We start from the raw sequence: 13011 nt of genomic DNA, 5'->3' as shown, positions 1-13011 counted from the left end.
CGACAGAATAGTTGATCTAATAACTAAGGACATATCCAAACATTTTGCACTGTCTGTGAGAATGTACAAACATTCCTGTGTCAAACCTTCCATGTTTCAACTCTGTACTGAAAATACTGACATTTTTGCACATCTCTCTGCTAACACACCAGATGTTGTTGTGGTTAATGAAGAGAACAAATCAGTTTTCATTCTTGAAATGGCCTGCACCTTTGACTCTAGCTTAGAGGAAGCCTTTATGACTAAGGTCATTAAGTACCAGCCGCTCCTCCAGTCCATCATTGAACTAGGCTATAGGTGCAATCTATATGTGTTTATCTTCGGCAGCCTAGGACATGTACACAGTTTGGTCGTAAGAGGCTTCCAACAACTTGGGATGCCGAAAAAAGCAGCCAAACGGCTTGCGAAATTCTGTGCAATATCTTCCACTATCGGTAGCCGCCAAATATGGCGAAGACGCTGTTACCTGTACCCCTGAAGGGTGTGTGGGTATTTATTTGTTCGGGATTTGCTGACTGCATTCTGTACGGCACCTTGTAAATATTTGTGTCCTTGTATTTGTATCTCTTATGTGGACATAAATAAATGATTAAAATGTGTGTGTGTGTGTGTGTGTGTGTGTGTGTGTGTGTGTGTGTGTGTGTGTGTGTGTGTGTGTGTGTGTGTGTGTGTGTGTGTGTGTGTGTGTGTGTGCGTGTGCGTGTGCGTGTGCGTTAGCTAAACATGGAGTTGAACAGAACACAGAGTCAGCGGAAGAGGTGAAGAAGATCATCGTCACTGCGGCCAGAGAGACCTGGGAGATCTACTTCTCTCGTCTGTTTCCTGCCTCGGTGAGCTGAGTGTTTACACTACAGCATTGGTTGTAACACTTTTACGTGTCAAGGACCCCCAAAATTATATGTACTGTATATGACCACGGTCCCCCCATAACTTTCTTCGTGCCAGGGACCCCCAGTAGAAAAGATGCTTTATACTTGCGTGCCATAGTCGTGCACTGAAAATAGCTGATTTACAAGCTAACAACCCGTTGCATTGAGTCTTTGCGACGCGTTGTTGTGAGCTTGTATGGATCGTCAGTTCTTTTCTCTGTGTGAGACACAGAGTTTAGTCAGGGTTAGAAATAGCGACAACAACAAACAGAAAATCTGTCCTAAAACGTTGAGTAAATATTACATAGTAATACTTACGTACGTGTGTGTGTGTGTGTGTGTGTGTGTGTGTGTGTGTGTGTGTGTGTGTGTGTGTGTGCGCGTGCGTGCGTGCGCAGGGCAGTGTGGGGACAGGTGTCCAGGTCCTGTCCGTGTCTCACAGTGGCATCAAGCTGCTGAAGACGGTCAAGAGCGGCGCTGCAGCCTCAGACTACTTCAGAGTGCTCCGGTCATACACGTATGTATACGCCCTTCTTTTCCATACCTATTTGTAAACGTTGTTCTGTTTTATATCAGTGGTTCTCCACCTTTTCAGGCTGTGGCCGGCCGGTCACTGGGGACCCCCCCACCCTGACAAGCAATCGGAATTGTAGGAGTTGAAGCGTTCCATATACTGTGAAAATAGCATATCTACAAGCTCTGCTTTGAGGAAATGTTAGCCTCTTTCTTGTGGCCAATGTTTGACCAGTTTTTGAGGGGCGCTAGCCCCTCCTACAGTATATCTAGCTTTTGGTGTGTGTGCACAAAATTTGTCCTACATAAACATTACATTCCCATTGCCAATGAATGGACAATTTTTTACGCCATATATAGTGTCTGAGCAAATGTCTATTTTACGTCATGATGATGTTAAGAGAAAAGAACACCCCTCACTTCACAGGGGTGTGATTATTTTATTATAGTATATAATTGATTACTTTATAGATGCAGTAATGGTGTTTCATTTATTTTTTGTAGGTATTAAAAAGGTCCTTAAATTGTCACTTTACTGCCATCTGGGGACCCCCCCAAAATCGTCCGGGGTCCCACCCCTTAGGTTGAGAACCACTGGTGTATATATATTAGATTTTTCTTTTGTGAGTGTTCCTATGCATTTATTCTTCTGTTTTCCCCAGTACTCTACTGTAAAACAAATCAGTCATAAGTCATTTATGCTGGTGAAAGGAGTCTTACGGACAAAGATGAAGAAAAATACTGTGTGTGTGTCGAGAGCTAATCTCTCAAACCACATGACACCAAATCTCTTGTGCACACATTGTTTTATTTTTAAATACCTTTTGAGGTTGCTAGCACCTCCAATGAAGGGCTTTTGACATTACATCATATGGCAGCCAAGTTTGTTTTGAGCATGTTTAACGAAAAACGAATGGCAACCAAGTCTATGGACTTGTTTAGGGCACTAAACATAACATGCCACGTCTATGGACTTATAATATTTGTAACACATGCACTACATTCATGTCCCGTAACGTGCATGGCAGTGAATCTGCAATGAAGGAAAGTGTCCAAAAAATCTAAAAATCAACAGTGTACCTAGTGCATAGCTTTTTGGCAGCCAATTCTATGGAATTTTTATGTTTGCTTTATGTATGTCCCTGTGACATCATGATTGGGGGCTGAAACCTTGCCTAATTGTTGGTTAAACTCCCTTTAACCAACATGAACCTGAGCAACAGTCACAGGGGACGGTTTGGTGGGCATGGTGTTGGTGAAATCGTCCTCAGTACCAATGTCGTCCACGTGAGGCTCCGAGTCTTCTATCCGGAAGTCCGGATCGCTCATGAAGTCATGGATGGAGGTCCGTGGCGCACGTGTCCCCGTCCTCTCGTAGGTACGGAACGCGTTCACCACCCGGAGCTGGGTCCGGACGCGGGTGAGCCCTCTGAACCAGAGGACCTGACCGTGGCGGAGCTCTCGCTCCGAGTGGTCGATCTCCGCGTCGTCCATGTCCTCCAGCTCCTCGTCGGGGATCTCCTCCTTCTTGGTGCCGTGGCCCGCCGTGGTGAGGAACCCCAGAGAGCCGGTGGGGATGGAGGCGAGCACCTGGCCCCACAGCAGACTCCCCGTGCCCAGGAGCGTGCACCACAGCCACTGGGCCGCGGACAGGCCCACGCAGCTGAAGGGCTCCCCGCCCCACTGCACGATGACCACCTGGACGACGAAGGTGCCGAGGAGGATGGCGCAGAAGATCACGTTGCTGAGGATCCCCGCGAAGACGTTCCTCTCGCCGTGGATCTTGCGGGCGTTGATCTCGTTGAAGAGCTGCATCAGGACGAAGGTGTTGAAGACGATGGTGTAGTGCTGCGAGGGCGGGGCGTGGAGAGCTGCGTCCCTCCCACTCTTAATGTCAAAGAGCGTGTCGCCGGCGAAGAGCAGTGTGAAGATGACGACGAGCTGGTAGGCCGCCTGTCCCAGGATGTTCTTCATCATCCGACGGGAGATGAGGGGCTTGTCGCGGCCGTAGGGCTTCCTCAGCAACAGGGCCTCCGTGGGGGGTTCGGTGGCCAGGGCCAGGGACGCCAAGCTGTCCATGATCAGGTTGACCCACAGCATCTGGACCGCTTTCAGCGGAGAGTCCTGCGTGATGCAGGCCCCGGTGAAGGCCACGATGACGGCGACCACATTCACCGTCAGCTGAAACTGGAGGAACTTGGAGATGCTGTCGTAGACATTTCGGCCCCACATGACGGCCTTGACGATGCTGGAGAAGTTGTCGTCGATCAGGATGATGTCGGAGGCCTCTTTGGCGACGTCGGTGCCGGCCAAGCCCATGGCGAACCCGACGTCGGCTTTCTTCAAGGCGGGCGCGTCGTTTGTGCCGTCGCCCGTTACTGCCACCACCTGCCGCTGTTCCAATGCTGTGCTGTCGATGATCCCTTTGACTAAAGTGTGCTTGTCCGTAGGTGAGGAACGCGCCAGTACTCGTAGCTTGGGCCAGATTTTGTCTATGAGATGCTGCTCAATCTCGCCACTCTTGTTACGTATCCTCCGGTTGAAGTCGTTACCCTCCAAACACAGGAAGTCACCACCAGGCTCCAGAATGCCGCATTTGATGGCGATGGCTCGGGCCGTGTTGATGTTGTCTCCCGTGACCATCCGTACCGTGATGCCCGCCGACTGGCACTTCTTGATGGCGTCAGGGACCTCTGGTCGGACAGGGTCTTCAATGCCAACGACACAGATGCAAGTGAGTCCAGTCAGTATGTCTTTCTCGTTGTCCCAGTTGGGCTCGCCCTCTGAGGCAGGAAAGTCCCTGTATGCCATGCAGATGGTCCTCAGGCCCTCCGAGGCCATGGGCTCGATCACGTTCTCCACAATGTCGCCTCTGTCTCGCGGCTGTAACACCTTGGACTCCCCACTGGCAGTCAGGATCGTGGAGCACTTCTTGAGCAGGATCTCTGAGGCTCCCTTGCTGAACATGCGATAGCTGCCATCAGCCTTCTTCAGAACTGTGCTCATCGATTTGCGCGCAGAGTTGAACGTGTATACCTTGTACAGCTTCTCCTCTGGGATCTCATTGCGGATCGCCTGGTAGTGAAGCTCTAGGTTGGTGGCAAAGCCCAGCAACGCACATTCGGTCTTGTTACCCACCTGCCGCGGCAGACCACCTTGCTTTTCTGGAGCCATAATCTTGGAAGTGTAGGCGCAGTTGACCGCAATTCCCTGGGCCAGGAGTTCCGAGGTGGAGGTGGGAATGTTCTCAGGTTCGGGGATGTTCTTGTGGTGTTCCTCTGCAATGTAGACCTGCACCACGGTCATGCGGTTCATGGTGAGTGTGCCCGTCTTGTCAGAACAGATGGCAGTGGCATTGCCCATGGTTTCACACGCATCCAGGTGACGTACCAAATTGTTGTCCCTCATCATTTTCTTGACAGAGTATGCAAGGGAGAGGGTGACAGCTAGAGGCAAACCCTCTGGCACAGCCACCACCAAAACAGTCACACCGATGATGAGGAACTTGACAAAGAGCTGGAAATAGATCGGTGTGCACTCCGTCAGCCAGGGTAAGCCCTGGATACCGAAGCTGTCCACCAAAAAACGCAAAAACAAGATGACGACAGTGATGGTTGACATGAACAGACCTGTTTTGCCAATCTGGACAGCTAGTTTGGTCAACTTGCCCTGGAGAATTGACTTCTCCTTCTTTGGCAGGTTGGCTTTCTTCTTGTCCTCGGTGTCAGCCCCTTCATCAACGTTCAGATGCAGCGTCATCATAGAAGAACCATTCTGGGTGTCTTTCTTGTGGTTTTCCAGTGATCCGTCCCATTTCTTGTTCTTTTTCTTCTTTTTCTGCTTCTCTTCATTGTCATCCTCGGCACCAGCACATCCAAGCAAGGTAAAGATGATTCCACTCTGTGAGTTGACCCCAACGGCAGTGACCACCATCCTCCCTGAGCCCTCCATCACATGGGTTCCTGACAGCAGGAAGGGATCCTTGTCCTGGGTTTTCTTGACATGGTCCGACTCCCCAGTGAGAGAGCTCTCGTCTATCTTTAGATCATTCCCCTGGATGAGGATGCCATCGGCAGGTAAGAGGTCACCGTATTTAGCGTGCGCAATGTCACCAACCACTATCTCAGCAACGGGGATCTGGAGGACATGTCCGTGACGGACGACAGTGCATTTCTGCTCTCGTTCTATGCGGCTCTGGAGCCCCCGGAACTGTCTCTCTTTCCTCCAGTCGACGAAAGCGGTCACAAACACCACAAAGACGACGGATAGGAGGATGGCTGTGCCCTCGATCCAGCCCGCCACTGACTCACCATCATCCTCTACGCCACCAGCTGCGATTCCACAATATGCTGCATTGGAATTTGGAGGAACGTAAAAAGAAAGTCCTAATGAGATTATGGCTGCCACCTCGAGGATAATCAGAGTTGCATCTTGAAGTGCTTCCCACAATAATCGGGAAAAGGTTTTTGGCTTCTTCGGCGTTATTAGATTCCGCCCGAACACCTTTTTCCTCTTCTCGATGTCTGCGGGCTGCCCACTAAGACCATCCGTGGGTGACGTCTTCAACCGGTTGCAGACTTCGTAAATGTCCCCGTATGCTTCCTTGACTTTGCTCAGAGCCTCGGCACCTCGGAGCTCCATGAGAGAGCGCAGCTCTGGGAGTGTGCAGCCGAACTCTCCTCCGGCATGGCTGGCCTCCATCGCGAGGTTCTTCGCAAAGAATGTGTCAATGAATCAATTGTTGATAGCAATGAACTAAATCATCTCAGAGCACTAAACACCTGCTCACCTCAGGGAAAGCAGTGTGAATAATAGACTGCTGAGAGTGTTCATTTTATACAATTTGTTCTGTGATGTGAGCATCGTGTTGTAGAAATCCATATTTGGGCATTTTCCCATGATGTCACCGTGGTGTGGTGGAGGATGTCCATATTTAGACATCATATTTGCCAACAGGGGTAACAGGCACAGACCTTTAGTATTGTATGAGTTGTTTGCCATTGTCTACCGCCATGTCATGGTGGTGTAGCCAACTATACAGATACATCACTTTGGCTAAGTGTTAGTGGGAAGAAACATCTTCCTGGTGAAAAGCTTCAATCTGTGAGAGAGCAACCATGATGGTATAGTTCCCATAAACAGTTGAAGGCCCTTCATATACACAGGTGCATGCGGATGCCCAGTAGCGAGACTGGGATAGATTAATGCAATAACATTTAGGTGCGAAATGAAGATTGTCACTTGGAACATAAACGGCATCAGGACGTTTAAAGGAGGAATTAAACAAGCTCTCGATTCACTGGATGCAGACATTGTCTGCTTACAGGAGACCAAGGTGACAAGAGACCTACTGGACGAAAGAAGTGCCATTGTTGATGGATACAGCTCCTATTTCAGCTTCAGTCGCGGACGCAGCGGCTATGCGGGAGTGGCTACGTACTGTAAGGACGTCGCCACGCCCTTCGCCGCTGAAGAGGGTCTCAGCGGCTCACTGACCAACCGTGAAGGCTCTGTCGGCTGCTATGGTGACCATCAGGAGTTCTTCGCAGAGGAGCTGCGGCTCTTGGACAACGAAGGACGAGCCATGGTCACACAGCACAGAACCGCATATCAAAACCAAACACAAACGCTTACTGTAGTTAACGTGTACTGCCCGCGAGGCAACCCCGAAAAGCCAGAGCGAAAACATTTCAAAATGCGTTTCTACAAGTTGCTTCAGTGTCGTGCCGAAGCTTTACTGAAGTCTGGAAGCCACGTCATTGTGTCAGGAGATCTGAACGTAGCCCACCGACCGATAGACCACTGTGACCCCGACGACACTGGCGGTTTTGAAGAGAACCCTGGGAGAAAATGGCTGAATGGCTTTTTACACCATGAGAGTAAACAAAACATAAGAGTGGAGGAGGAAGAGTCGGAGGAGACTTCATCAGATTCGAGCCAAGGTGGAAAATTTGCGGACACGTTTCGTCATTTCCACCCAGCTCGCTCTGACGCTTTCACTCACTGGTGCACGCTCACTGGAGCGCGGCAGACCAACTATGGCACTCGCATCGACTATATATTTGCTGACCGCTCACTGGCCACGGAGCAGCTTGTGGCGGCAGACATCATGCCTGAGGTGGAGGGTTCGGACCACTGTCCGGTCTGGGGGGAGCTCAGCTGCACGCTTCTTCCCAGCTCCCAGACCCCTCCCCTCTGCACTCGACACCTACCAGAGTTTGCAGGAAAACAGCAAAAGCTCTTTCGCTTTCTGACAAAGGTGGACCGACAATCGGCTAAAACTGAGGCCATTAGTGACCCGTTGCCCGGATCACAAGAGGCCGAGAAGAGGAGGAGGAGAGAGAACATGAACCCGCTCGGAGCAGCGGGGAGCCTTAACGGAAAGAGAAGAACATTTGCGGTGGAGTCCGTCATCCCAAAGGGAAAGAAAGGCAAAGCGACAAAGCCTCTTGCAAAGCCACATCAGGGCAGCCTCTTCGCCTTCTTTAAACCCAAGCCCACCAACGTCACTGCCAGTCATCGAGTGAGCTCTTCACGAAACTCCCCAACATTCCTGCACACTGATCAGCGGAGGGTCCCCTCAATCACGGGCGAGGACGCCAACGTTGCATCTCATGCCTGTGGTGACACGTCTCCGCGTTCGGCACCCGACGGCAGCACAGGAAAGGAGAGTGGCAAACTAACGGGGACAAAGACAACAATAGAGTGTTTGACCACCGGCGGTCCCACGACGTCTACGTCGCCGACGTTCTGGAAATCAATGTTTCGCGGGCCCCCGCCGCCGCCGTCCTGTAAGGTCCACGGGGAGCCGTGCGTCCTCCGTACGGTAAAGAGGGAGGGGCCTAACATGGGCAGGCGGTTCTTTGTGTGTGCCCGTCCTCAGGGCCACGCCTCCAATCCAGAGGCTCGATGTAACTTTTTCAGGTGGGTCGGCAGCAAGGGACAACCATGACTATTCCGTCCCTCCGTGTCCATCCATCCATCCATCTTCAACCGCTTATCCGTAGTCGGGTTGCGGGGGCAACAGCTCCACCAGAGTGCTCCAGACTTCCCTCTCCAGAGCAACATTACTGAGTTCCTCCTGGGGGATTCCGAGACGTTCCAAGGCCAGTGAGTCGATGTGTTTCCTCCAACTGCGCCTTGGTCTGCCCCGGGGTCTCCTCCCAGTGGGACGTGCGTCGAGGACCTCCCTAGGGAGGCGCCCGAGAGGCATCCTAACCAGATGCCCGAACCACCTCAGCTGGCTACTTTCCAGGCGAAGGAGCAGCAAGTCTCTCTCTCTCGTGTGACTGAACTCACCCTATCTCTAAGGGACATGCCAGCCCGTCGAAGAAAACTCATTTTGGCCGCTTGTATTCGCGACCTTATTCTTTCACACTTCATGACCATAGGTGAGAGTAGGAACAAAGATTGCTCGGTAGAACCGTCTGACTGATTGACTTCAAACTTGGCACGCGTATCTCCGAGGAGCCAAGTGAAGTATGTGCCAAGTGGAAAGTCGGTCGATTCGGCCCGTTGTCCATAAAATATCAATAAATCTGAAAAATCCCCTTATACGGTACTAGAGTTTTGGGCCGTTATGAAGCCCTCACACCTACATCACACCGCCAATCCGAGGGCTTTGTCAGATTACCCATCTATGTCCCCTTTCTGCCCATATGGACGTCTCCGTATCTGTCATTTCTGGAAAGTAAAGTCTATTCGCCAGCCCATATAGCCCAATGTGAACTTGGGAATTTTGAGTACCCTAAAGTTTTTCTGTTAGAATGTTGAGTATAGGTCCCCAGCATGTAGAAACTACCAGATGCTAACACGGCCATAGCCACTTGCCCAAATGTGCTGACCCGTTTTTAGCCCAAGGAGTGTTTTTTGTGCAAAACTAATGCTTGGAATGGATTCAGCATCAAGAAAACCCCCTAGTTTTACAAATCACATGATACTTAAAGCATGATGAAAATTTGAAATATTTTGCCTTATATAGGTTGCTAATGGTATATGGTCACATATTATGGCAATTATGAAAAATTGCTCAACATATGCAAGTTAGCATCCGCGCCGTTTCTAGATGTTGGGGACCCATACTCAACATTTCTAACATAAAACGTTACGGTACTCAAAATGCCAGGGTTCATATTCCAGCAGGTGGACTAAAAGGCTACATTATTAATGAACCACTTACCGGTAAGCCCTATTTGAAATACTATAGGTTGCACCACAGATGTGACCAATTTGCTCATATATGGAGATATATTTCCTGTCAGACCATATATGGGCATAGTGGTCAAATCTGTGGCCCTGGACATCTTGATTGCGAACGCAGTGAGCACTTACTATGAGACCTAGCAGATCATGTCTGTCTGTGTGTCTGTCCCGCTGTTGTGCCCATATATGGAGCAGAGTGATTTGTTTGTGATTGATGCAACACACTCCATATTTGGTGTATAGCTGCGTTCGCTTCCCGCATTTGACGTATCGGTTTTGTTAATGGTTATTTCTGAGTCAGAGTGAGGTCTCCATATACGTATATGGGCATGAAAGAGCACAGGCGGACAGACACAGATCTCCATGTATGGGCATAAAAGGGACACACGAGGGACTGACGAGGGTCATAGTGCATCTGTGTCCCCTTCTCGCCCATATACGGAGGCCTCTGTGTATGTCTTTGCCTTCGCTCTTTTTTATGCCATGGGCATAAAAGGGACAGAAAGATAAGGGATCTCCATATATGGACATAAAAGGGACAGACAGACAGACAGACAGACAGACAGACATGTACAACGGGGACTCTCTGACAAGGTATTGCTTAATGAGGAATGCATTCCTAACTTGCATTGTTCCCTATACTTGCATTTGTCCCGTGCTCTTGTTGCGTCTACTTAAACTTTCAAATCCATTTTGATCCACTTGATATATCCTTTTGATAGCTCATCTCTGTCGGGTAGAGAACTCAAATGTCCAATACTGTGATTTTCATCAGGATTCAAATGAAAGAATAAAAAACGTAGCAGATCGTACAAGCCGTATAGTAGCCGTAGTGCTAGATCTACAAGCTCAAAACGCATCTCTTCGCACCACGTTTCAAGCTTGTATATCTGCTACTTGTGATGCTGTAAGTATGATCAAGTAGGGCACGAAGTTACGAAAAACCACCAAAAGGTAAAATATGGAAATAAGACGTTCCTGCCCGTACGGTATGCTTAGTTGTGCCTTCTTCCTGATAGTTGCTCCCTCCCATTCATTGTGTTTCCATAGTTACGCTGACATCCTGTTTGTGACCATCCCATCGGAGAACATGCTGGAGTTCAACCTGACCAATGAGAAGCTCATCCTGTTCTCGGCCAAGGCTCCGCAGGTCAAGCACATCATCGACACCTTCATCAATGAGATCAAGAAGGTACGTTCACACGTCCGCCCATCTTCAACCGGAGCGGCGGCATGCTTAGGTTAGACTAGTCATTGGTTAGACATGGGTTAAGGTTAGGTTTAGGTGTGCTGCCCCATGGGTGGTTAGGTTTAGGCCAGGGTGAGGGTTTGAGATAGGTTGTAGTTGTAGGACTAATGACTGGTCTAACCAATGACTAGTCTAAACCAAAAACTGTCTAAACTAAGGACTGCACCCGCTCTACTCCGAGTCTCTCTCTCTCTCTCGAGTGACTGAGCTTCTCACCCTATCATGTCTAAGGGACATCCCGGCCGGCCACCGTCTGAGAACTCATTTTGGCCACTTTGTATATATACGCAAACCTTATTCTTTCAGTCATGACATACTGTACACTTCATGTACACGTCTGTTTCTTAAGCCAGAGGTTCTCAAACAGTCAAACAATTTGTCATGGTCGGGAGGTGGACGCTTTTCAGGCAGGGCATTAGTCCGACATTCATCCGCATGTCGGACTATAGTGTCTGCTCCCGTGCTTGCGGTTGTGGTTAGGTTAGGAGATGAGGTGGGTTGTCATTCGTCGGACCAATGACTTGTCTGAACTACGTACTGCACCCGTCATGGTCTTGGTTACAGGGTTACAATGTTGTATTTGTGTGTCCCCGGCTCTGTTTCCCAGGACTCTGACTACGTGATAGCGGAGCGTAACTTTGTGACAGACGATCGCTCGCTGCTCACCTTCCACAAAGGTGACATCATCAGGCTGCAGGTCATGGACGGCCTGGAGAAAGGTGAGAGAGGTCACCACGGTGCACACACCGATGACATCACACACACTGAAATAGTCAGCGTTAACTTTCATTCTTGAGTCTACGGCTGGAACTAACAGGTCTATTTTGTAGCTGTTGCTGTTTCAAGCTTGTAGATCTGCTACTTTTGATGCTTTTGAATTTGATTGCTGAAAAGTTGTGTGTGTGTGTGTGTGTGTGTGTGTGTGTGTGTGTGTGTGTGTGTGTGCATGCGTGTGTGTGTGTGTGTGTATTCCAGGATATAACTATGGCTGTGTGGTGAGGAAGAAGGTGGTGTTCCTGGAAGACCTGAAGAGAGATACTCCAGACTTCGGTGAGTCGTATAGCAACGTTTAAGCCGCGTGAATCTCCTTTGCGTCCGAGCATAGGCATGGCTGAGGCATGGTAACGCCCCGCCTGCCTGTGATTGGCCTACCGACACTGCCCGTCTTGACTGTCCTCCGAGATGCGAGGTTACTCCGTGGTGAGATTGAGAAATGAATAAAACAAGAGAATGACAGCTTGGCACGCGCGACAGAATGCAACCTTGTAACTAACTTGTACGTTTTCTTTTGTAGAAGAACACTAAAAGGATAAAGATTAAGGGGAAATAGACCTTGTTATAGGTCTATATGTTTCAAGTTTACACATACAAACAAATTACACAATAATCGACAGACAGACAGACAGACAGACAGACAGACAGACAGACAGACAGACAGACAGACAGACAGACAGACAGACAGACAGACAGACAGACAGACAGACAGACAGACAGACCAACAACAAGTCTATTATGCCCGAATCTCCATATCAAAGTGCTTCTCATTACTCCGTTGTATCTTGTTAACAAGAAGAAGTGATTTCTCTTTGAACTTTTTGTAGCAACTATAAAACAAATTTGTTTCCATCTTTGTCAATAACAACTGAGAAATTTATCCAAATGGCAGACTTATGCCCACGCTTTAATTTTGTATTGTAATGTCCTTGCTTTGATCGTCTTCCTTTCAACATAATTTGTCTACTGCATGATTCTGTATGCATTAAGACAGATGGGGTCATACTCTGGCTTCTGTGTGTTTTTTTCACATTTGATGCCTTTGACAGAGTGTTCCATCAATTGAAATCCAACCATTGTCTGCCTTTGTCGGAATTAATGTACTTTATCAATATGAAATGTTTTCACTGAAAATCTACTTTGAACACTAACTAGGCTACGCCTTGCATATAGGCCTACCCCCAGCACCAAGAAACGTGCGCGCATCCCATGGAGTCCCATTTAAAATAGGATTGCAGTCCGTAGTTTTGGTCATCCATCCGAGGTTCGGATCTGAACGTGTTTAGTTGCTTCTTTTATATTTTTATAATATATACTTGACATTCATTTTATCAGACTCCTTAAAACCACTGATATTAACCCTATATAAACTCATTTTAAGCATCTTTGACTCATCCCTGGTTC

At 48.9% G+C, this 13011-nt stretch overlaps 3 protein-coding genes across 3 annotated transcripts in view; 2 read left to right on the top strand and 1 right to left on the bottom strand.

The window, feature by feature from the left end:
- Positions 1–13011, top strand: part of myo15ab (myosin XVAb) — a gene marked incomplete at both ends in the record, with an annotated part of 122408 nt that overhangs the window by 94509 nt on the left and 14888 nt on the right. The window contains 5 exons of the mRNA XM_080758870.1: positions 718–830; positions 1268–1386; positions 10635–10776; positions 11441–11552; positions 11809–11883. Of these exons, the coding sequence (XP_080614996.1) occupies positions 718–830; positions 1268–1386; positions 10635–10776; positions 11441–11552; positions 11809–11883 (561 nt within the window). The remainder of the gene's footprint in view (positions 1–717; positions 831–1267; positions 1387–10634; positions 10777–11440; positions 11553–11808; positions 11884–13011) is intronic.
- LOC308313361 (plasma membrane calcium-transporting ATPase 1-like) lies at positions 2580–6083 on the bottom strand (the record flags this gene model as incomplete). Its single annotated transcript, XM_080760461.1, has 1 exon — positions 2580–6083. The coding sequence occupies one exon, from the start codon at positions 6081–6083 to the stop codon at positions 2580–2582; it is 3504 nt and encodes a 1167-aa protein (XP_080616587.1).
- LOC308313360 (DNA-(apurinic or apyrimidinic site) endonuclease 2-like) lies at positions 6610–8334 on the top strand (the record flags this gene model as incomplete). The annotated part of the gene is made up of 1 exon (XM_080760460.1): positions 6610–8334. One exon carries the CDS (start codon positions 6610–6612, stop codon positions 8332–8334), a length of 1725 nt encoding a protein of 574 aa, XP_080616586.1.

This window comes from Protomyctophum bolini, assembly GCF_963924005.1.
Source record: "Protomyctophum bolini genome assembly, chromosome: 3".
NCBI classification, from domain to species: domain Eukaryota; kingdom Metazoa; phylum Chordata; class Actinopteri; order Myctophiformes; family Myctophidae; genus Protomyctophum; species Protomyctophum bolini.
Note: the sequence above shows the minus strand (reverse complement) of the source record. Positions and strands in the feature narration are given on the sequence as shown.